The 21,540-nt window shown below is 35.1% G+C and overlaps 2 protein-coding genes and 1 long non-coding RNA gene across 3 annotated transcripts; 2 read left to right on the plus strand and 1 right to left on the minus strand.

The window, feature by feature from the left end:
* Positions 1 to 88: 88 nt before the first annotated feature.
* LOC144358430 (carbohydrate sulfotransferase 8-like) lies at positions 89 to 919 on the minus strand. The gene has a single exon (XM_078012122.1). It carries the CDS (start codon positions 917 to 919, stop codon positions 89 to 91), a length of 831 nt encoding a protein of 276 aa, XP_077868248.1.
* Positions 920 to 7,846: 6,927 nt separating this feature from the next.
* On the plus strand, positions 7,847 to 8,163 carry LOC144358438 (uncharacterized). The gene is made up of 2 exons (XR_013421834.1): positions 7,847 to 7,907; positions 8,129 to 8,163. It is a non-coding gene; the product is annotated as an uncharacterized LOC144358438 (long non-coding RNA).
* Positions 8,164 to 8,413: 250 nt separating this feature from the next.
* LOC144358431 (carbohydrate sulfotransferase 11-like) lies at positions 8,414 to 21,052 on the plus strand. The gene is made up of 8 exons (XM_085503979.1): positions 8,414 to 8,438; positions 8,534 to 8,624; positions 8,878 to 8,969; positions 16,646 to 16,701; positions 18,020 to 18,076; positions 18,953 to 19,009; positions 19,372 to 19,428; positions 20,037 to 21,052. Exons 1-8 carry the CDS (start codon positions 8,414 to 8,416, stop codon positions 20,841 to 20,843), a joined length of 1,242 nt encoding a protein of 413 aa, XP_085360105.1. The 3' UTR covers positions 20,844 to 21,052.
* Positions 21,053 to 21,540: the final 488 nt, after the last annotated feature.

A 21,540-nucleotide genomic window follows, 5' to 3' on the forward strand; every position in this document is an offset into this window, starting at 1 on the left:
TTTATTTGCCGAACGCATTGAATTCCGAATCAAGCATTGCAATTCAGTGTTGTCTATTCATGATAAACATACTCTTTTAACAAATGGCTTAAAATAGTTCCTTTGGGAAAGAATATCCAAACAGTTTAAAATCCATTCTATATAATTCATACAGTTTAAAGATCTCTTCTGGTGGAATTTGTGAGAAATATTTTAAATAAATATTGTCGTCAGAGCTGTTTGTAGCATGGAAATTATAATCCTTTTCCGGGAAGAAGACATTATTAACTCCAATAGAATGAAGTATATAGTTTGATTCTTCTACAATATTCTCAAAATGACCAATGAAATCGTAAGATCTTTCACATACCGCACAGATTTTGTGCTGGAAATCCCAGTGTTCATTAAAATTAGATTGTTGTTTTTCTTTTAACAGAAATCTAACAAATTCATGGAACGAAACATTTGTGCCGTTATTTTTGTCTGATTCAGAAGCATTCGGACGATAATAAGAAATTATGCGTCGACCTATTTTTCGAAAAGTCGCCGGAATTGGTTCTTCAAATTTATCTCTATATGCAGATAATAGTCGTCGGAAAGGATGGCGTACAAATAAAAAAGAGGTATAATTATTTTTATTATGCCCTAGCAAAGAAATGGTTGAATATTTGTAATCATGAAGTTTTCTGAAGCCGTAATCTGTCATTGTACTATTAACAACCCCTGATAAAACTAACAGAATTCGTTTCCAACTAGTGGTACCGATTTTGGCAATTCTGCAGTATAGAAATTTATATTTGTCATTGGAAATCAATTTTGACGTCTTTTTCGGTTTATGATAGTTTGATGTATTCCATTTCATATCTGCACATAATTGCTGGATGAGTCTAAGACGCCTTTTCTGGATTTCCATCAAGTCAGTGCTCGGTGTAAAGAACATTGATAAAGTTAATCATTAATTATTTAAACTAAAGTTAACATGTACGTAGTCGTTTTACCTCTGAGAAACAAAGACACAACAATGAATTGTAGAATGGCAGCTTACCTTAGTATCTTTCTTGAGACTTGTTTTTATTAACACGTTGAATATGGAAGCTTGAGAATCATAAAACCTTTTTAGCGCTTTACCCTGAGCTGAAAAAGAAATGGGCATATAATTTGTCATTTTCTCATACACAAATACACAAATACAGATATAAATTATGCAAATACTATACTTAAATGGTACTTTTCTAATCATAGAAATCATAACTCCGGCAGCGTCAATGGATCATGTCTTATACTTTGGCATTACATCGAAGTAAGTACAAATTTATAATATTTAAATCAACATTCACTGCAATTTAATTTTTAAATTTGTTTGAAAAGCGCAACTCATTTATAACTATGATATTACAGTACGTGTTTTTTAAGGCGTACAGTGTATTGATTAGTATAATAGTCATACGGTGGTTGCCTCGATAATAGACAGTCTGAAACACGACAACTAAAACAACACAAATCAATAAGATGCACTTTGACCGGGTTACAGTCTGACACAGTAACACTCTTTTTTCCATGTCGCCTGTAAGAGTAAATAAGTTAATTCATTTATTATTTAAGAATATTAGGAAAGCATGTAAAAGAATCAGACACTAACAGTGATAATTTGGGTTCAGATTTGATGGTAGGAGTCCTAGTCTTCTGACTGATTATATTTCCTTCCAGCTCTGAATTAATGATCTGTCATCTGTCATATAACATTGCAAGTATGAATTCAACCGCATGTGACATAGTTTACCGCAGACCATTCGTCTGGATATCATCTCTATCGCTCTACTTTGTCGAATAACACGCGTGACTGGTGTATAATACTCCAAAATGACAAAACGTTTTCTAACAACTTTAAATACTCAACACAATGTTTGTTGCACGTCAATTTCAATAACAGAAAGCCGTCACAAATTATATTTGCACCAGCCATGTACAGTAGGATATTGATATCATCGTCCGGCGAATATTGTTCAACAACAGATTACCTCAATCAAAATATGAAACCATGTGATCCTTGCACTGATGAGGGTAATTAACGCACATGGTTACAGTGATTACGAATAGTTGTTTTAGCACTAATAAATAATATAATATAGCAGTTTGCCAAGTCTTTAAATGTATGAATGAGTGTGAGGTACCTAAGTAGCCCCAAACGTGATTACACCACAGTAAGGCTAAATGAAACGACAACAACTTGATTTTACGTTTGATGTATCTATAATGGTCTTATGCCAGTTCCAGGACCAAATCATTTAGCTAGGTTGCAAATAGAACGATTCAGATGCTGAATCACAGTTGTGATTTCATGCTTTATTCACCCATAACGAAAAACAAAATTTTAATATTCATACTGTATACTCATAGCAGCTGCTAACAGAGAAAGTAAGGTAAGTCGCCTACAAGGCAATGTATTTTATTCTTAGTTAAATCAAAGTAAAAATATTCTGTTCTGTTCTCGTGTCAAACCAAATCGTCGAGCTACACAATATAGCTAGTCTTCCCTTGGCCAACAGACGTTCCCTAACAAATTGCAATTAATCAAGAATATTACGTGCAGAGATTGTGAAACCTGTCCTCTCTTGTCCACACTAATATAGTATAGTATAGTAGTATATAATCCATCTGATCTGACTGCAGTGATGGTAAGACTTAACGTACATAGGTGTAAACTTGTAGTAGTCGATAACATAGGAAGTAAAGCAAATAAATAACACCGACTTTACGGAAAAGCATACTATGTTATGTCTAAGTAAACATGTACATTGTACTGCATGCACCAAGCTTTGACTCAACCATGCTAATCCCCGTCACATCGCGTCGGTTCCACCGGTGCACGTTTCATATACTCTTAATTCTACTGGTAGTTGTAAAGCTAATGTATATTTTGGCCCTGCTCATTGTAAAAGTGCAGCTTAACAATAAACGTTGAAATAACGATGACCTACTTACCTTATATTATCATGTATAAGAATACATCTGACCAAACTTAACTGAACATCACGAGTTGGAAGGTGAAGACACTGGTCTTGTTACAACTAGTTGAACTAAAAATAAACAGTGTTTCAGGAGAGATCACATGACCGCACCCACCTGCAAGTTAGCATTTCATTGAGAGCATGATGGGTAGGAGTTAATAATTGCTACTTTGTACTGAATCATTTTATCGTGTTTATTTTGTTAAAAAAGGCTTACTAAATACATCATTTATCAGACGGAATGCCACAATCGATTGATTTTTGACTAAAACGTTGATGACAATCGGGCACCGTTGCGAGCCACATTATGCAATAATAGAAACGAGGCCACCAACTTTCGACTCTTGTTGCCCCATTCGTTTTAGTATTTCAGGTGTAATTATGACAGAAATACTAGAAATAGTTTTGCACCTGTCAAGACAGAGCTCAGGTTAGTTGACAACTACACATACCACTGGCTTGGTGTCCGAAAAAATACCCCGACTTCAGTCGTATCATTGCAATTGATAAGTTTATTTTAGAGGGTGTATACGTATATTACTTTGTACTTATTTCCTAAAAAACGTTGCATCAACCAAATACTACTAGTACTGATGTAGTAGCGATCTGGATAATCATAACAGTATTGTGTGGCCAATATTTATATACCGTTTATAGGTTCACCTGGGATTGATAATGTCCGATCTCCTTTCTGGTGATTCACCCTGTATAAGGTAAAACAGACTACATGAATACGATAAAATGAGATTATAGCCTATGATTACATTCAAATAAAATTAATCACTTGAATGTTTGCCTTACATTGTACATATTTGAAGAAACACTACAGTGAAAAAAGGCATGGCAAAAATAACATTATTATGTGCGCCGCATGTATACGTATTGTAATGTAATGTAATGTAATGTAATGTAATGTAAATGAGTTCACAATGTTGATGTATTTTATCTATGTTTAATTTATGTGTATTTAGCATTTATGTATATTTCAGGTACTATCTAGCTTACAATTAGTTACTCTGACATGATGTCAGATGCCACAGATAATGCAAAACCAATTACTCACTTGAACATGTTTTATGATATTAACGAGGTGATCTGTATCGAGTAACTTTAACTCTTTAAAAACTGAAATAAAAATAAAGAGTTGTGTCAATAGTTAGTAAAGATAAATGGGTGCACTTCATATTTCAAAATTTCGAACTGAGGAGTTTACAGGATCTGATATTTTTGTAATGCATTTATCTTTTTGAGGAACAAAAATAATAATAAGTATTTTTCTGACAGCACGAAAGACCAGTACCATTATCATGAAAAACCAACTGCAATGAAACATCACCACAAGAAGAGTCAGTACCATCACCACAAGAAGAGTCAGTACCATCACCACAAGACGGACGAGTATCATCAGCACAAGATAGACCAGTACCATTACCACAAGAAGAGTCAGTACCATCATCACAAGCCAGACCAGTACCATCACAACAAGAAGGACAAGTAACATATCATTATAACAAACTGTACCATTACCACAGGAGAAACCATTACAATCACCGTATGAGGACCACCATTTGCGCCATCACATAGGACTATCGCCAAACACGCTTTGATGTCATTTACTATTGAAAAATACTACTTAAAATAATATAAAATACTAAATAAAGACACGTTTTATCTGTTATTAATGACTAATAAATGAAGTGAACAGCAACATTGATATTGTTAGGTGGGAAGAACATGGTTTAGCAAACATGACTGCCATTTGGTAAGCTCAACATTGGCACATCTGAAATTATATTTCGGGCTTGTATATATTGTATATACATGTATAGTGTTCTTATAAATCAACCAAGAAAACTCAAGTTACGATTCACACACTACACGCTACATGACCGTCATTTACAATGGATTTATATCGGATGATGACGATGGGGCAAAGTCTGTTTTATTGCAATACGTGCTGTATTGTTGCTGTCCTATCAATGTAATGCTTCCAAATGCACACAGATCGGCCGACACATTTTTACTTCGGTAAAGAGAAAAAATGTGTACTCGTAGTCATTGGCATAAGTATTTGTATGTTTTTGGCTTTATCTGTTTTTATGTTAATCATTTCCAGTGTATTGCCATGGAAGGTCACGTGTCAAATCAACGACTCAACATTTTACAAACAGCAATTCAAAATTACATAAGTAATTATAGATATGTGTTGCCCGTAACAAGTTGTATATGAATGTGAAGGGGTCACAATGCAACGTATTTACATGGCAAATTATTAAAACCAGATATCTTGCATGATCATTTGATTATTATTTGATTATACATGTTGTCCATTTACTGTCATATCTTTGCTTATTTCGCTAAATGCACTAAACCGGGGCCCGTGAAGCAAGGTTAAACATACCAATTTACACCAATGTCACAGTGTAAGGCCTGCTTATTGCTATTGAGAGGGGCACCCACAGAACTCACATTGGACACAGGGTTCTTTCACTGCCAGAATGGGGTAGGCAAGACGATAGTGCTGGAAATGAAATACACATACACCATAATGTAAAGTTCAAGCTTGTGGCTTTAATACCTCTCAAAATTATTACAAGAAACAAAGCACAGACAAATACAATGAATAAAGTCACTAAAATATGGATTTCCAAGGGAAGTGTGCATTAGTGATAACTCACATTTCCAGGATGTAGAAATTGACGACATTCAATGGCTTCTGCAACATAACGACAACGAAATACAGGGGTCTTGCTTGCAGATGAACGATGTTACTCTAAAGGGCACTTGCAATGTTTGAGGTAATATGATAAAAACATAAAATAAAGGATGATGACCACCAATTATGATTACTTTCTAAATTTATATTAAATCAACGGCATACATATCAATGTATCAGTTGTAAAGCATTGAGGTACATAATTAAAAGGTAAATAACGAAGGAACGTTCATGTTGTCTTTCCCAGAGCTGAATCTAATTTTGTCACTTTTCACGCTGTTGTTATTGGTTATGAAAATGACATAAAATGCACATCTCCAGCTAGGCTATCGGGACATCAGATATTTATATTCAACAGAAGCAAAGCACAATGTATTCATGAATATGTTGACTAAGACAAAATAACGAACTAAACACCAAAACGGTTATTAGAGTTTTTAGTGCGTATTGGTTTCACTTTATATCACGTTTATGTAATACCTGAAGTACTAGTGTAACATCATTATCAGCGGATTGCTCGTCATTAGACTTCAACTTGATTTATAATTGGTGTATGCCAAGTTAGTTGGTCTTAGTAACTGATAAATTGCTAATTATTCTGATTGCAGATATGGTATCACCCGGTGCCGGATTTCGTTGTAGTGTATTTGTTTGTTGTCCTATAGTCTATTACTAATATATTTGCATGTTACGCAATCAAATCGAGTCTACACGCTAAGCAATATAATCGAGCCTACATGCTAAGCAATATAATCAAGTCTACACGCGATGAAATGTAATCGAGACTACACTCTATGCTATATAATCGAGCCTACAGGTTTCACAATATAATTTGACCTACAGACTATGCCATATAATCGAACCTGCAAGCTATACAATATAATTCAGACAAACGCAATTAAATGTAATTTGGCCTACATGCTGTGCAATAAATCGAGCCCACACGCTATGCAATATAATCAAGTCTACATGCAATGCTACATAATTGAGCCTACGTGCTATGCAATATTTTAGGCCCACACGCTAAGCAATATAGTCAAGCCTATATGCTATGCAATATAATCGAGTCACATGTCCCACAATATAATTCAGCTTACAAGCTAATATAATTTAGCCTACACGCTGTGCAATATATAATTCGGCATGCACGCTATGCAATGAATCGAGCTTACACGCTATGCAGGATAATTTAGCCTCCACGATATGCAATATGATCGAGCATACATGTTCCACAATATAATTAAGATTACGCACTATGCAATAAAATCGAGTCTAAACGCTATGCAATATAATCGAAGCTGTGAATGCCCTATTGACACGATGATAAAATTTGTTTGCCCCAAATAAAAATTTTGACATAGTTATTATAATCAAAAATCAATAATAAACAATGTCGAATCTCTTTGATTGCCGTGATTTCAGATTCTTTGTTTCATGGTTGCTTGATTAGAACCATGCAAATTGCGAGAACAGAAATACACAGTTACAGAAAATGTATTGTTCAAACACACATTATACTTTAGTTTTATACTTCAACAATGACCCTTAGATTGTCGACTTGCGTCAAAATTGTTTTGTTCGCAGTACTTTAACAGAAATAAAGTGCATGGACTAATTAACATGATTAATTGTTATGTGTGTTCATGACAGCGTCCCGAAATTCTCCACCGATCACGTATTTGCATGACCATGAAATGAATCCGGAAATGAACTGCAAGAATGCAATGTTCTGCTTATAAACAAATAACAGAGGAAACTCCAAACAAGTCTATGCAAGTTTACCCACAAATATTTGTTCAGTTTCTACAAAATGTTTTTTTTTCTTCGGAACGTAAAAATGTTCCTTGTAGTAGGAATTATCAAAATTATCACTCAAATATAAGTTGAATGATTGTGTCAAATGCATGACATAGGGTTGCATTGTTCTCGAAATACATAGACAGAGTTTATTACTAATTGCCAAATCATAAAGTGAATTTCCATAAAAATGAGTTAAAATTGATACAAAAAATCGTTCTCTCTTTCCACATAGTGACAGAGCGATAGCACAATACATGTAGGTGTTTAAATAATCGAGTAAAGGTAGAATACGGAGATAAAGAATATCGCCCTCTGCTAACATTTGCATGTAGTCAGCTATATTGAGTGTCCCGGATGTTAAACAGCAGGATAACACGTATCACGTTAATATAAGATCAGCACAGGTAAGGTATCAAATAGTTTATCATTTTTTTATTTATCACTTTACTGCATTGACAATTTATAACCTTTTTGGTATTGTTAATAAACTGTCATAACATAGGATTCAACAATATAATTAGTCCATATTATTATAGTCAGGTGGTGCCAGGTGGTTGGTAGTCGTTAATCACATATATAAAATCATTGCAAATAATCGTCTTCCTTTTTTTACATATTGACAAAGGAAAGTCTGGTAAGTCTAAACATTTACAGACAAGGTAGATATTTTATATCAATATTTATTATGCAAAATATAATTATCACCGAAGTCGTTAAATAATGTTTGCTAGCATGTCATTAATAACATCACTATAGCCAACTCCAGTATGCCGTGAATATTTAAATCAGTGACATGATAATTTTCCCTCACCTAATTTATCGTTATAATTGTCTGACATCACTGAAAACCACATAAAGCGCATCAAAATCTATGCATTGACTTGATTCACCTTTCCCTTAATTGACAGTCATGAAAACAGCCGCTGTCAACGTATGTACAATCACTGTATGATTCCTGTGATTTTTTTTTTAAAATAACCAAAATCATAACTGTTATTTATATTCAAATGATTTTTTACTATTTTTACAGGCAAAAATGGAAAGAAGTTATCTGAAAAATTGTTTGATAGTAACCAAGTTCATATGTTTTATTTGTGTCGTGATAGGTGTACAATATTTAGGTAATGCGACAGTACCTTTGATTGTTACTTTTTAATAACATATTAAAAATAGTTTGAAAACAATTAAGACAATGTTATGAAATATCTAATATTGGCAATCGGCATTGCTTCCCTTTCTCATTTTTATTGCATTCATCAAAGCATCTGTTACCTGTTTGTACATAGTCACCCAGTATTAAATAATTTGAATATTGATCTATTTCCCCATTCTTATGTTTAAAATGATACAACATTTTACTTATCTGTTTTACAGTTATGGACAAAATGTCAATGCAGATGCAAAAATCACAAGGTCCCCCTATCTTCGTGGTGAACACATTAAAAGGTTTCAAGAGCAATACGATAGTATGTTTTCGTTAATTTATTAATTCATGATAATGATGGATACTAAGATTGATAGCCAATGACAAATTACGAATTAAGTGTTTGGTTAGTTTAGGTTTATTCGCAATACGAAAAAAAAATCCACTCAATCACCCTGCAACCGATTTAAAGATGGTAAATCAACACTGTTCTATATTGACTAGAACACGTATAAATTCCAAACTCGGACTCTACACCTACATAAAACATATTGCTACACATATAAATCCATGTTTCAATGGTTCACAGTTAACCAGTTATATTGTGACAATTCTGTCAACCAGCGGAGACAATTTCTTGAGTGAATGGAATTATTATTATTATTATGTCAGGCAAACAAATACGAACAATTTACATGCAATCGTAATACCAGTGCATGAAAGATATTATGTTGGAAATCAGTAAATCTGAAAGGAAGCTCAAATACATATGGGAGTAATAGCCTCGTAATATATGAACATACAACATCAAATCTTGATTGCGCACAAATCTCATGCTATAATTCCCAACAACCAACTTAGCTTATATTCAACCATATGAGTCAAAATGTATAAATTACTTAAGACATGACCTCAGTAGCATGTGTTTTTTTTTACCTAAATTAAGTGAGTTAACCCTAAATTGTTGAAAAACATAATTAGAACATGAATTTACCGAAGTTACAGGAGGTGATTAACAGAAGTCATTAACTCTGTAAAAGATGGCTCAACATATTCGAAGGCCTGCAGATTATGGCCAATATCTGCTCTAAAAATAGTTGAGGTGGCAAGTGAGGTAGTACCGGCTAATTTTAATTTTGTTGTAATGTATAGGTTCTGAGTACACCAGAAACCAAAATTACCAAAAAATCCTTCAACGGGAACATACTGAAATGACGTCATCAATATTTCCGCCATTTTGTGCTGATTTGCATCCCGTTGACTAATGATTAGCAGATTATTTACATTTTTAACACACACACGTCTGTTGAACTAACACACTACCGATATATATGACATACTCTTAGAACATTTAGTGTAAAAAATGCTACCTGATTTGCATATAGTCACATGATTATCCACCATTTTGTTTTCTGAAATATAAAGGCATTGAGCATCTGGTATTCAGCACGTCTTGTTATACATTTTTTTGTTTCTAGTTTTAACGATTTCTCAGAAAGTAAATCAGGATAGACAGTTTTCCTTGTATTCATTTATTGCTTAAATAAATAACTTAATATAAACATAAAATGTTATGATGGTCAGAAATATACAATTATATATTATCTGAAGCATTGTCTACTGCTTAATCCGAGCAGTTAAAATTGCCACACTCATCATCACCCCCACAGTTGCACACTGAGAACAAGCAAGTTCGTCTTGATAGCAAAAACAACGTCGTTCTTTTTGGCATTTGGTAGCCCCACTGCAGCCACAGAAATACTCCTTTAGTTTGTCCAATGCTGTAGGCCCCTCAAGGAAAACGAGAACAAGGATATCATTCTCCATATTCCAGCCATGTCCAGCAGGCTTAGAGAGTATTGGCTTTGCCAGATGTGCTGAAGTCCATGTCTTTGTCTGTCATGATGCACGTTTAACGTGTTGAATGAATGCAGCGTCACATGGAGGAAGCTTTGCTACAGATAAACAATGTGTCGCTGCTAGACGAACACGGAGGCTGTTAAGAGATGACTGATTATCTCTACTATATTTGTTCTTTGAATCATAGAGGGAAACCACAAATCTTCTAGAAGCATTCACCGCTGAGTCCTCATTGCCTTTACTAAGTGCCTTCAGATGATTTAACTCTGTTTTGGAAAGTTTCAGCATTCTCACTGTCTTTTTTTCCAATACCAAAGAATGAGGAAACTGTATCGCAGCCAGTTAAACAATGAACTGCAGGCATTACTGAACAGGCAAGTGACCCAATTTTGTCTGCTATCTTGTGAATTCGAATCATGCGCTGCAGATCTAGAGTTTTAGTGATCCTGCCTGTCTCCATCCATACTGTACTAACAGCCTGCATCTGTGGCATATAGTGAATTAGGAGCACCATCACATCAGTGTCTGGTGATTGCACAACCAGTCTTCCACTAAGGCTATTGGAACTGATCTCCCTATCAAAGTCCATTGCATGTAGAAGCATGCGAGTGTCAGCTTCAATCTGGGTTGATAACAACTCACTTACTTCTTGAATACCATTGGCTGTAATACATTTTGTAGTGAGGGCACATGAATATCCTCTTGCAAGGAACAACTTGTGACTAGGGTTGCTGAGTATTATGGTATGTTTTGCTACATTTTCCTCAAGATATACTGAAAGATAATTCTGATTTGTTTGATGAAACACCCATAAAGTTCTTCCAGTCTGGTAGTGGCCTCTTGCCAGCAACTTGATATTTGTGGGTGCTTCCTGCACCCTGTCGACATAATTGTTCCTTGCACTTTGGCGAATGTTTATCATCATATCGGTTGAATACAAAATGAACCTTTTTTGCCTTTTCAAAAAGCCTTACAAGCTTCTTCAATGTCATCAAATATCTTCATACTTTTCATATTCAGCTGTTGCAATAGAGCCATAGCATCCACAATACGGGCAGACACGTCACTGTCATTTTCAGGAAGTTGTGACACAGACTTCTTGACACAGTCTTCCAGGGCATGGAGAAAGTCAGCTTTTGTAGTCATTTGTCTACTGCCATCTTCTTTGAAAAGAGTCTGTGGAACTGCTGTAACAGGTTAACTGAGTACTGTAGCCAGATTCACTTCTGGGCGCACTTGTGATAATGTTAGAGCTCTTTTGTAAATCAACTCAGGTGAAACTGCTATTCGCTTGGTTTTTCCAGAAATATTTACCTTTGACGTTTTCTTCATGTCTTTGAATGTCTTCAAACCTGACTTGGTAATTGTGTCATAGAATGATTTGGGGTTCTCAGAATGTATCGTAAGACGAGAAGTCACAAAATTATTCAGCATGGTCGAGCCTTTAACTACTGCATTAATAAGTGAATTGCTGATGTCAGGTGTTGCAACCAGACCACTGCCTATGTTTACAAGTAGTTGTGGATATGAGTTGGCATCATATGGGTCTGTCATGTTGTTTTCTATGTACTTCACTATCTGCTGTGTGTCAACCTCATCTCTTTGCATCATTGCAGGCATTGCAAACCCACTACGAAGATGCATTGACTCGGCATAATGACCCAATATATGTCACGCAGTTGTACCACTGTCACCTTTACTGTCTCTAATGACGGTTGTTTCTACTCCCATATCACTCCATATTCCCTTGAATTTACCAGAGGTTCGCTTTACAGAAAACTGACCTCCAGCAAAATTACTTTCTATCACAGGTGTTACATCGTCAATAGTCTCACACACAGCATCAAAATCTTAATAAGTCTTCTGTAGTTCACAGAGTTTGATGAAGACATAAGCAAACCTATTACTCTCATGGTGGGTCTCTTCCACCCAGTTCAAGAAATTACTAATAAACAATTGCATGAGCGCCTCATATACCAATGTTAGCCCTCTTGTGGCCCAGTGAAATTGCTTTCCAGCCAACATTCTTTCTACAGTGTTTAGTGCATAGACTCCTGAGTCTGCCAATATGTCCCTCACACCAGCATCACCCCAGATTTTTCCAATACAGGCAATAAACGTTGACAGATTGTGGAATCCTACCAGACATACAACAAGATTGGGAAATTCATCTGGTTTACTCAGCTTTACCATCTGTGCAATTGCATATAACTGTTGATCAAATGTGTGGATCCTGTCCACATGCATCAGCAACAGATTTACCCCTTTTCAGAGTAGTATAAACTGTAGCCATGTCTGATGATGGAGCTTCAATTGATGGCGCGTATGCTGTCACTGCATTTATGTTGACTGGTGTTGCTTTGGTATTAAAACCTGTCCAGAATGGAATCACCTGGCTATGTGCATAATGTACTCCTTGTGGAACTGGTAAAATATTTCTGGGTAATTGGCTTAGTAAGACCCATAAAATGTCTTTAATACAGTAAAATGGCTCAAATATTTCTAGCTGTTCAGTGACAACGTCTAGTGCATTCGCAATTCGTTTAGGTTCTGCACGTTGTTTTGGCTTTTCAAATTCAAGAATCTGCGAAAATGGATCATCCACAGATTCAAGAGTTTTGTGAGTAGAGCGTCACATTTTTGAAATCGATGGCCGCTGGTCTGCTTCTACGGACTGTTCTTGAAAAAGTACTCTGGCATTGAGTGATATGTATTTTTGCCGTCAATAGTTTCAACATTAACATCAATGTTATCATCACCTTCTTGGATAAGAGCACCACCTTCTGTCCTTGGAACAATTCCTGCTGGTATATAGATCCCATGTTCCATGTGCGATATCTGGTCTTCTTCAGCCGCTGTAAGGAATGCTCTGAGTTCATCATAGCTTGCACACATTCCATATGAGTTGAGAGTCTGGATAAGGTTTCTGCTACGATATTCGTGTTGTGGTTGTAACATAAGGCCAATGTGAATTGGCGGAATAACTTGCATTTTACCACGCCGACAACAGTAGATAATACATTCTGCAATTGGCAGATATTTCCGCCTAATATCATTTCTTGATATGTAGTTCGCATTCACTGAATCAAATGCTTCTTTGTCAAACAAGGATTGAAGGGCCTTTTGAAGATATTCAGCAACAAAGGCTTCTGTTGCTTTGAGGTCAAGTTCTTGAGCATTTGGGTATTTGTTGTTTCTAATTTCTCAATATCCTTCCGAATAAGTCCAACAGCATTGTGAAGAATCTGATCTTTTGATTTTTCGTCCTCATTGTCCTCGTCCTCAAATATCTCTGGGTCGATATCAGATTCCAACAATGACTGTATTTTTAGATACAGATGTATCACTGAAATGCTGCTTGAGCAAACAACATCGGGCAACCCCTTTTGACTGTAAAAAGATATTGTATTGCCATGATTCTTCTTTAACTTGTCTTTGATAATAAAATGACCTGGTCAGCTTGGCTGTTTCAGGATCAACGCCCATATTAATTAAACATTCCCTGTATTGCTTGCAAATTGTAGAAAGAGGGATTAGTATGCCATCATCTAGCTTCTCTTTGAAATCTGCTAACACAGTTAATGATGCCTTGTCATGGATATATTCTGTTATCTCTTTTGATGTTTTGCGTTTGCATGCCTCTATGTTTCTTGGATTTGTGTATGTTTGGTAGCAACTATTATGACATCTTTTGTGCAAATATATTTTCTTCAAAATTAAGTGTTGCTGTTCAATAGCAGCATTTAACACCTTTTCTCGCACCTCTTCTGGCTTCATGTTCACCCTTGAAAGAATGTTTCCATGCTTTTTATCTTCCCCTTTACGACATATGAAACAATGGTCATCCCATGAGAAAGACGAAGTTGCTTCTCTTGATACACGTTTGGGTTGTTTTGGGTTGTCGTCACTCAATTCTCTTTTAAGTTGACGTTTCTTGGCTGCTGCCCGTTTGCGTACATCTGTGTACACTGATCTACAAGATAGATGGAAACGGATCTGAGACATCTGAGATGTTTCACGCATTGGCAAAACCAAGTTAGCAACTTCATCTTGCCTTTCTTCCCAGGACTGCAAAAATGTATTCAAACCTTTTGTTGTAATCTTAAATGTTTCTTCTTTCTCAGATAAAGACCCTTTTTCCCTTGCAAATAATACAGGTGTCAGCATCGGTTTCCGTCATAATATGTACTATATTTCTGTAAAAGAAGAAGGCTTCTATTACTAGCTAATCTAAAGTTATGCCAACTGTTACCAGTATGCATATATATTTATATTACAAAATACTATTCTACACTACACTAACTCAAAATATCATAGCGATAGGTGACAATGATCCCATGTATATGGATATATACATATCAAAACATGGTGGAATATATCCATGTCAGTAAAAATTACATAGTTTATAACATGCACAATGTGATAATAAATATCTGTGATGTAGAATAGGGGTGATTCACTTACCCATAATACTACATTAAATATTAAACTGAAGCCGAAAACACGTCCTACAAACAGCTATTAAATAGTACAAAAATATTCCCAAAATTCAATGTAATATGACTCAATAAATGTATGTGATTATCGCGCGCACTAGTTTTGGAACGTAGACGCAGACGCGTCAATATAATTTGCATATGAATAGCGCACATTAATCTACTCTTCGATAAACAACATAATATTTTGCATCGTATTACTATGTTTGCATCTTGTTACTATTTTACTATGCAGGTGATAAATAGATAATCGCCTGCGGCTCAGAGTAAATACACATACTGACTGTATGTAATCACTTACTCATGTGACAAACTAACAGACAATATCGAGAGATTAAGTATATGTTTGATATATAAAACATCCATAAATGCTACCTAGTACTTGTATATTGTTTTACTGCCCAAACAATGAGTCACGAATCAGTTACCTTTTGACCAAATTGTGCAGGACAGTGATACTTTCCAGTTATCGAATCAAATTGGCGTCGGTGACGTAATTTGCTGACGTCACTGACCATGGTCATTTTTTTACAGTCTTGATAATATGTGTTTGTGATAAACAAAACGTTTTTCTGTCAACAAAATAAAATTAATTGATATTGTACAGCGTAACCTAAAAAACTAGGATAATTAGAATGGCGGCCATTTTGATGACGTCATTTGATAATGTTGCCATTTGGTAATTTTTGTTTTTCAGGTATTCTGTACCCATACTTTAATAACAAATCAAAATTAGCTGGTAGTACTCCACTTGCCACCCCACCTCTAAATGCTGGCCTAATCTGCAGGCCTATCACAGTTGAGAACCGAGAACTGCGCCATGATTAATGGTGGTTCCTGCATTATAGATATCATCTAGAGACAATACGTCATTCTCATCCATGTACATTGAAAGTGTGCATTATTGTTTTTGGGGAACCACCTTAGCGAATCCTGACTATGTTCAAATTTATATTCGCTTATTTGTGTTCACTTGACGTATGTTACGAACATGGATTTGTTTAGCTGGTTCACAAGGAGACTAGTTGCTGTCTTTCCATTTAATGACTGTATGCTGTTAATTAATTAATTAAGTGACAAGAGATGCCTGACATAGCATGGATGATAGCCTATGACTCCCTGTACAATGGTTCTGTAATGTATTATCTATGCCTGTATATAACTATTCTCATCACTCCTGTGTTTAATTTGATTGGCGGCTAGAACTTTGACAGTGATTGAGTAACGTTACGCAGTTCAAGTGTGGTTTAGTCACGGAATATTCTCTGATAATAATTTTTGATTAACAAATGCTGTAAATCTGGACACATACTGTAGTGCACAGTATTGAGTTCAAATATATTAATAAGAGTGGTAATATTGTGTTATAATAAGGCTTTGTAGATGAGTATGATTTAATCAATAACTAAACGCGACATGGCAGCATAGATCTTGTCATTTAATATATTATTGTATGATAGTCTTATCAACCCATTCAAATTGTTATTCTTGAAGGCAGGGTGAAAAGTACTTTGCCAATCATTTGTCACAAACCTAGGGTGTCTGGATACTACACAAAATGTACCGGCCATTAAAATATGGGCATATTAAATTTGTATTACAGTATAACGGCTTTACTAATTGTTTGTTTGTTTTTACACAGACAGTGACAAAACAGAATGCCAGAATAAACGTCAGAATCTTATGCAGCAGGCGTCGGTAAGGTGTATTTTATTGCGTAAAGTTGTGTTATAAGAAGAGATTTATCGTGCTTTGGCAATTACACAACAGTAGTTATGCCATGGTGGATGAAGCTCAAATTAATTGTGTGGTTGTGATGTGTTGTCTAGAGTTGAACCCACGCTTGATGACGTAGCTGAAGGACGATATGATTAACATATTCGGTCCATGCCTCGTGTTGTGTGATGACTTGTGTGCAGTTCATTTTTTCACAATCTCAAATGACTGTATGCAATAAGCAAAAAAATTAACTAATTAAGTTACAAAAAATGCTTTGAAATAAAATAGTATGATATAGCTTATAAGATAATCTGATCTAGGTTTATATAACTCCCTGTACAATGAATTGTGGTTCATTCACGAACTAATATATGCGAATTGTTTTGAGTTCACAATGCTGTAAAGCTGGACACATGGTGAGTTCACTTATATATTAGTAAGCAGAGAGGTGCCAGAGAGCAGAGCAGAGCAGAGAGTAATAGTTTGTGATAATAAGGCTTTGTACATGGGTATGATCTAACCACTGACTAAACACGATATGACAGCATAGATCCTGATATGCAATATCTAACTGTATTTCCGTCTATGACAATTGAAAGATAATCCTATAAACCCATTCAGTTGGCGCTCCTGAGGACAGGGTGCTGAGTGATTTGTCGAAAATTTACCTCGAATTTGACATTATGACCAAATAGATGATTTCAATTTCACTATCATCAATTTTCCAATCCTTAACATCAATATACCTGTTTCCTCCGCTTATGGCGTTTACATATCTCAGCTTATCCGTTATGGCAGAGCATGTAGTATGTATTCTGATTTTTTACAACGACATCGTCTTCTCTGTTTTAAACTATTAAGTCAAGGGTTTATAAAAGAAAGACTGATCTTGTCATTTAAAAAGTTCTATGGCAAGTATCATCAGCTGGTGGACAAGTGTCATGTTTTTATGAAACAGATGGTAATAGAAGCGCTCGATGTCAATTGTCTTGCACGAGGATGACCTAAAATTCACGATTGTGACTCAGAGAGGTATATGTAGAGCAGGATGCGCTCACTCTTTTCGAAACACCTGACATCACCTTTTGGCTTGTGCCTTGAAGATCAGGTATCTTTCTCACCGATTTGACAGTGTGTTGTTTGTTTTGTTTGTGTGTCCCCTGTGTGTTCTCGGATTTGTAAATATTGCCTTTTGACATTGATTGTTTGGATTATAGTTGGGTATTGTTGCATGAATTTTCACAATCAAAGACTGTCTGGATTTACTTTTACTGGTCATTGACTATTTTTCACACAGAATAGTGACAAGAAAGAAAACCAGAGAAAACGCCAGGACCTCATTGAGCAGAATTCGGTGAGTTGTATTACATTGAATGAAGTGATGTTATCTAAAGGGATGCTTGGTGCTTTGGTAATTACTGTTACTGACTGTTATGAGACTGTTACTAATGATGGGCGTAGTGTACAAATCAAAGAAAGTTGATATTGAGTGTGACTGGGACTAGGCTACAATGTGTTGTTCTGGTATCTGTGACTAATGTTTGTGTCTAAAGAACGTCATCCAATACAACTATTTAACTTTGGTAAGACTGTTACTGCTACATAAATTGAGATGCTATCAGCATCTTCTTAAATATTGGTAATTATTGGGAAAATTCAACAATATATGTGAACAAGTCACAGATGGATTAGTGATGTACTAGATTGAAGTTACTTTTTATGTGCAAGTTAACATGCTCGGGTATGTGGAGCAATGCATAGACGGCGGTGGCACCACTAAACAGAATGACGGTTGTCTTAATACACATGCTGAATTATTGTTGTTAAAGTTGTGTTTGGATATTCACACTATAGGGAAAACGTGGCATGTCTTGGGCAATTATGAATGGTGATGTTCTGTTGAATATGAGGATTTGAGGTTTTTCCCGAGCGTGTTGAGATTAACAGATTTATGTTACCATAATTGCACTAATTTGTCAGTGGTTGAAGTAATTTTTATACATGTGCTTTAGTACAATTACGCGGTTGAATTGTGGTTCAGCCAAAGAATAACTATGAAAATCGATTTAAAAAAACGTTTAATAAAAAAAAGAAAGCCCTATGAACCCAATTGCCACTATTGAAGACAGGATACAATATGAATTACAAAACATGAGTGCCAGGATCTTAATCAAAAACTGGTCATTGAAATATAGATTACAGTATAACTTCTCAAATCTTTTTAACACAGAACAGTGACAAAACAGAAATCCAGAAGAAACTTCAAGACCCTATTCAGCAGAAATCTGTAAGTTCTATTCCATTATCTGAAGTGATGTTATGAGAAGGGATGCCGAGAGATATCACATATCAATAAGCAAATAACTTTGAACAGAGAGTGGTAATATTTTGTGATAATAAGGGGTATTGTAGATGGATATGATATAAACGAACATGGCAGCGTAGATCTTGACGTTCAATATCTAACTCTATATTGAAAGATAATCAACCCATTTAAATTGTCATTCTTGAAGACATTGTTTGCAGTGATTTACTGATCATTTGGCATGTGTTACAAAACAAGAGTCGTAATCTTACTCAAAAATGTACTGGTCGTTGTATTATGAGCGTGCATCACAATATAAATTACCAAATGCTTTTTTTACACAGAAGAGTGACCACAAAGAAATCCCGGGCAAACATGGGGACTTTATTCAGCAGACGTCGGTGAGTTCCATGTGAAGATGTATTGAGATGAGATGTCTAGTGCTTTGTAGTGACACCAATGCAGTTATGGCATGGTGTATTAGACCCACACTGAATGAGAGGTTGTGTGTTGTGTATGATTTGGTCCAACATTTGAGGATGTGGCTGAAAGATGATATGCTTGTCATGTTCGCACCGTGCCTCGTGTTGCGTGATTTAGTTTATCGTTGAATATACTCTGTCGAAATAAACGAACTAATTTACAAGGACTGCTTTACTATAGCATGGATGTTCGCCTATACGATAATCTGAACTGGATTTATATGACTTACAATGTACAATGATTTTTTAGTATATTATTTTGCATATATATTATATATATTATATTTGATTTGGCGTACAAAACTAAGTAACATTACGCAGTTGAATTGTGGTTCAGTCACGGACTAATATTTGAAAATTGTTTTGAATTATTATTGCTTTTAATCTTATATTTATACTATTGAACAAAGAGCGGAAATATTTTGTGATGATAAGCCTTATAGATGCATATTGTATAACCGCTGTATAAACAAACATGTCAGTGTAAATCTTGACGTTTAATATCTGTTCGTTGTTTTTTTACACAGATTAGTGACATGGAAGAAACCCAGAGAATACGTAAGCACCTCATTCAGCAAACCTGTGCAAAAATGAAATGGAATACCACATACTATCATGAACCGAATAAGAACTCAAAGATAATCATCATTGACAAATATCATTTTCTGTATTGTAGAATTGCAAAAATAGGTAACACTAGTTGGAAACGAATTCTTTTAGTGATATTAGGGGTTATTGATAACATAGATTCAGAAATTAGCTTCAGGAAAATTCATTATCGTGATTATCCATCCATCTCTCTGATAGAACCTAAGAAAAATTACACTTCATTTTTATTTGTACGTCATCCTTTTCAACGAATATTATCTGCATATAGGGATAAATTTATAGAACCAGTTGACTATGATTTTCGGAGAATAGGACAGCAAATAATAAAAAGATACCGTCCAAATGCCTCTGTGACTGACGAAAATAGTGGAACTGACGTGTCATTCCCTGAATTTGTGAAATTTCTGTTAAATCTCAAACGCAATTTAAATGATCACTGGGATTTCCAGCACACACGCTGTGCTGTATGTGAACGATCGTATGATTTTATTGGTCACTTTGAAAATATTGTAGAAGAATCAAACTACCTTCTTAATTTACTTGGGATTAATACAATTGTTTTTCCGAAACATGAATATAGTTCCCATGTTACCCGTAGCTCTGACAAAGACATTTATTTAAAATACTTCTCGCAAGTTCCACGAGAAGACATTCTTAAACTATATGAATTTTATAGAATGGACTTTGAACTGTTTGGATATTCATTTCCACAAGAACTATTGTAGGTCTTTAGCTTGTACAAGCTGTTTGTTTTATGATGTACTCGGTGCTTATTACAATGTTTACATGGGCTTCTTTTGTGGCATATTTATCTCATGCACATACATATTTACATGCAGTATATTTATCTTAACTCTTAGACCTTGATTGTATCAGATAGATATTAGATAGAACAATACAAATAAATAAAACAAGATATAATAACATATAATAAGGTGTTGTGTGCGTCCTTTCATATCCGTTAGTGGAAATGTTCTAAAATCAAATCAAATTAAATGTATGTTGTACATCGCATAATATTTCTAAAAACAAATCTTTGTTTCATTGGCTATGACAATAATTTTCTTATAAACCATTATAATGTGTGATTATATTTAACTCAAGTTTATCATAAGCAACATCATAAACAGTAAGTAGATCAAATATGGAGACAAATGGAAACATTTTCTTTCAAATTCGTGAAGACATTATGAATGTATTTCGTGTATAACTATGACATACTAGATCATCAACACATTATTTAAAATAATTTGAATATTTATGTGGTCGAATTCCCTTTTTTTCAATCTAAAAGTTTCACATGAGATGTTATTGTCCTTTTCAAATGGCCTGATTTTAATTTCATATGAACCTAGAGCATCTGTTATATAATCATATAAGTTAAAATATACAACTCTCTCATGCACACAAGTAATCGCCATG

This window comes from Saccoglossus kowalevskii, chromosome 9 (assembly GCF_978046115.1).
Source record: "Saccoglossus kowalevskii chromosome 9, keSacKowa6.1, whole genome shotgun sequence".
NCBI lineage: Eukaryota > Metazoa > Hemichordata > Enteropneusta > Harrimaniidae > Saccoglossus > Saccoglossus kowalevskii.

Bases quoted from the DNA above. Each gene is read 5' to 3' on its own strand.
- LOC144358431 (XM_085503979.1), top strand. From the start codon at position 8,414: ATGAAAACAGCCGCTGTCAACGTAT. The intron at 16,702-18,019 runs GTAAGGTGTATT...TTTTTCACACAG, and splicing joins ATCTTATGCAGCAGGCGTCG to AATAGTGACAAGAAAGAAAA. The intron at 19,010-19,371 runs GTAAGTTCTATT...TTTTTTACACAG, and splicing joins ACCCTATTCAGCAGAAATCT to AAGAGTGACCACAAAGAAAT.
- LOC144358430 (XM_078012122.1), bottom strand. From the start codon at position 919: ATGTTCTTTACACCGAGCACTGACTTGATGGAAATCCAGAAAAGGCGT.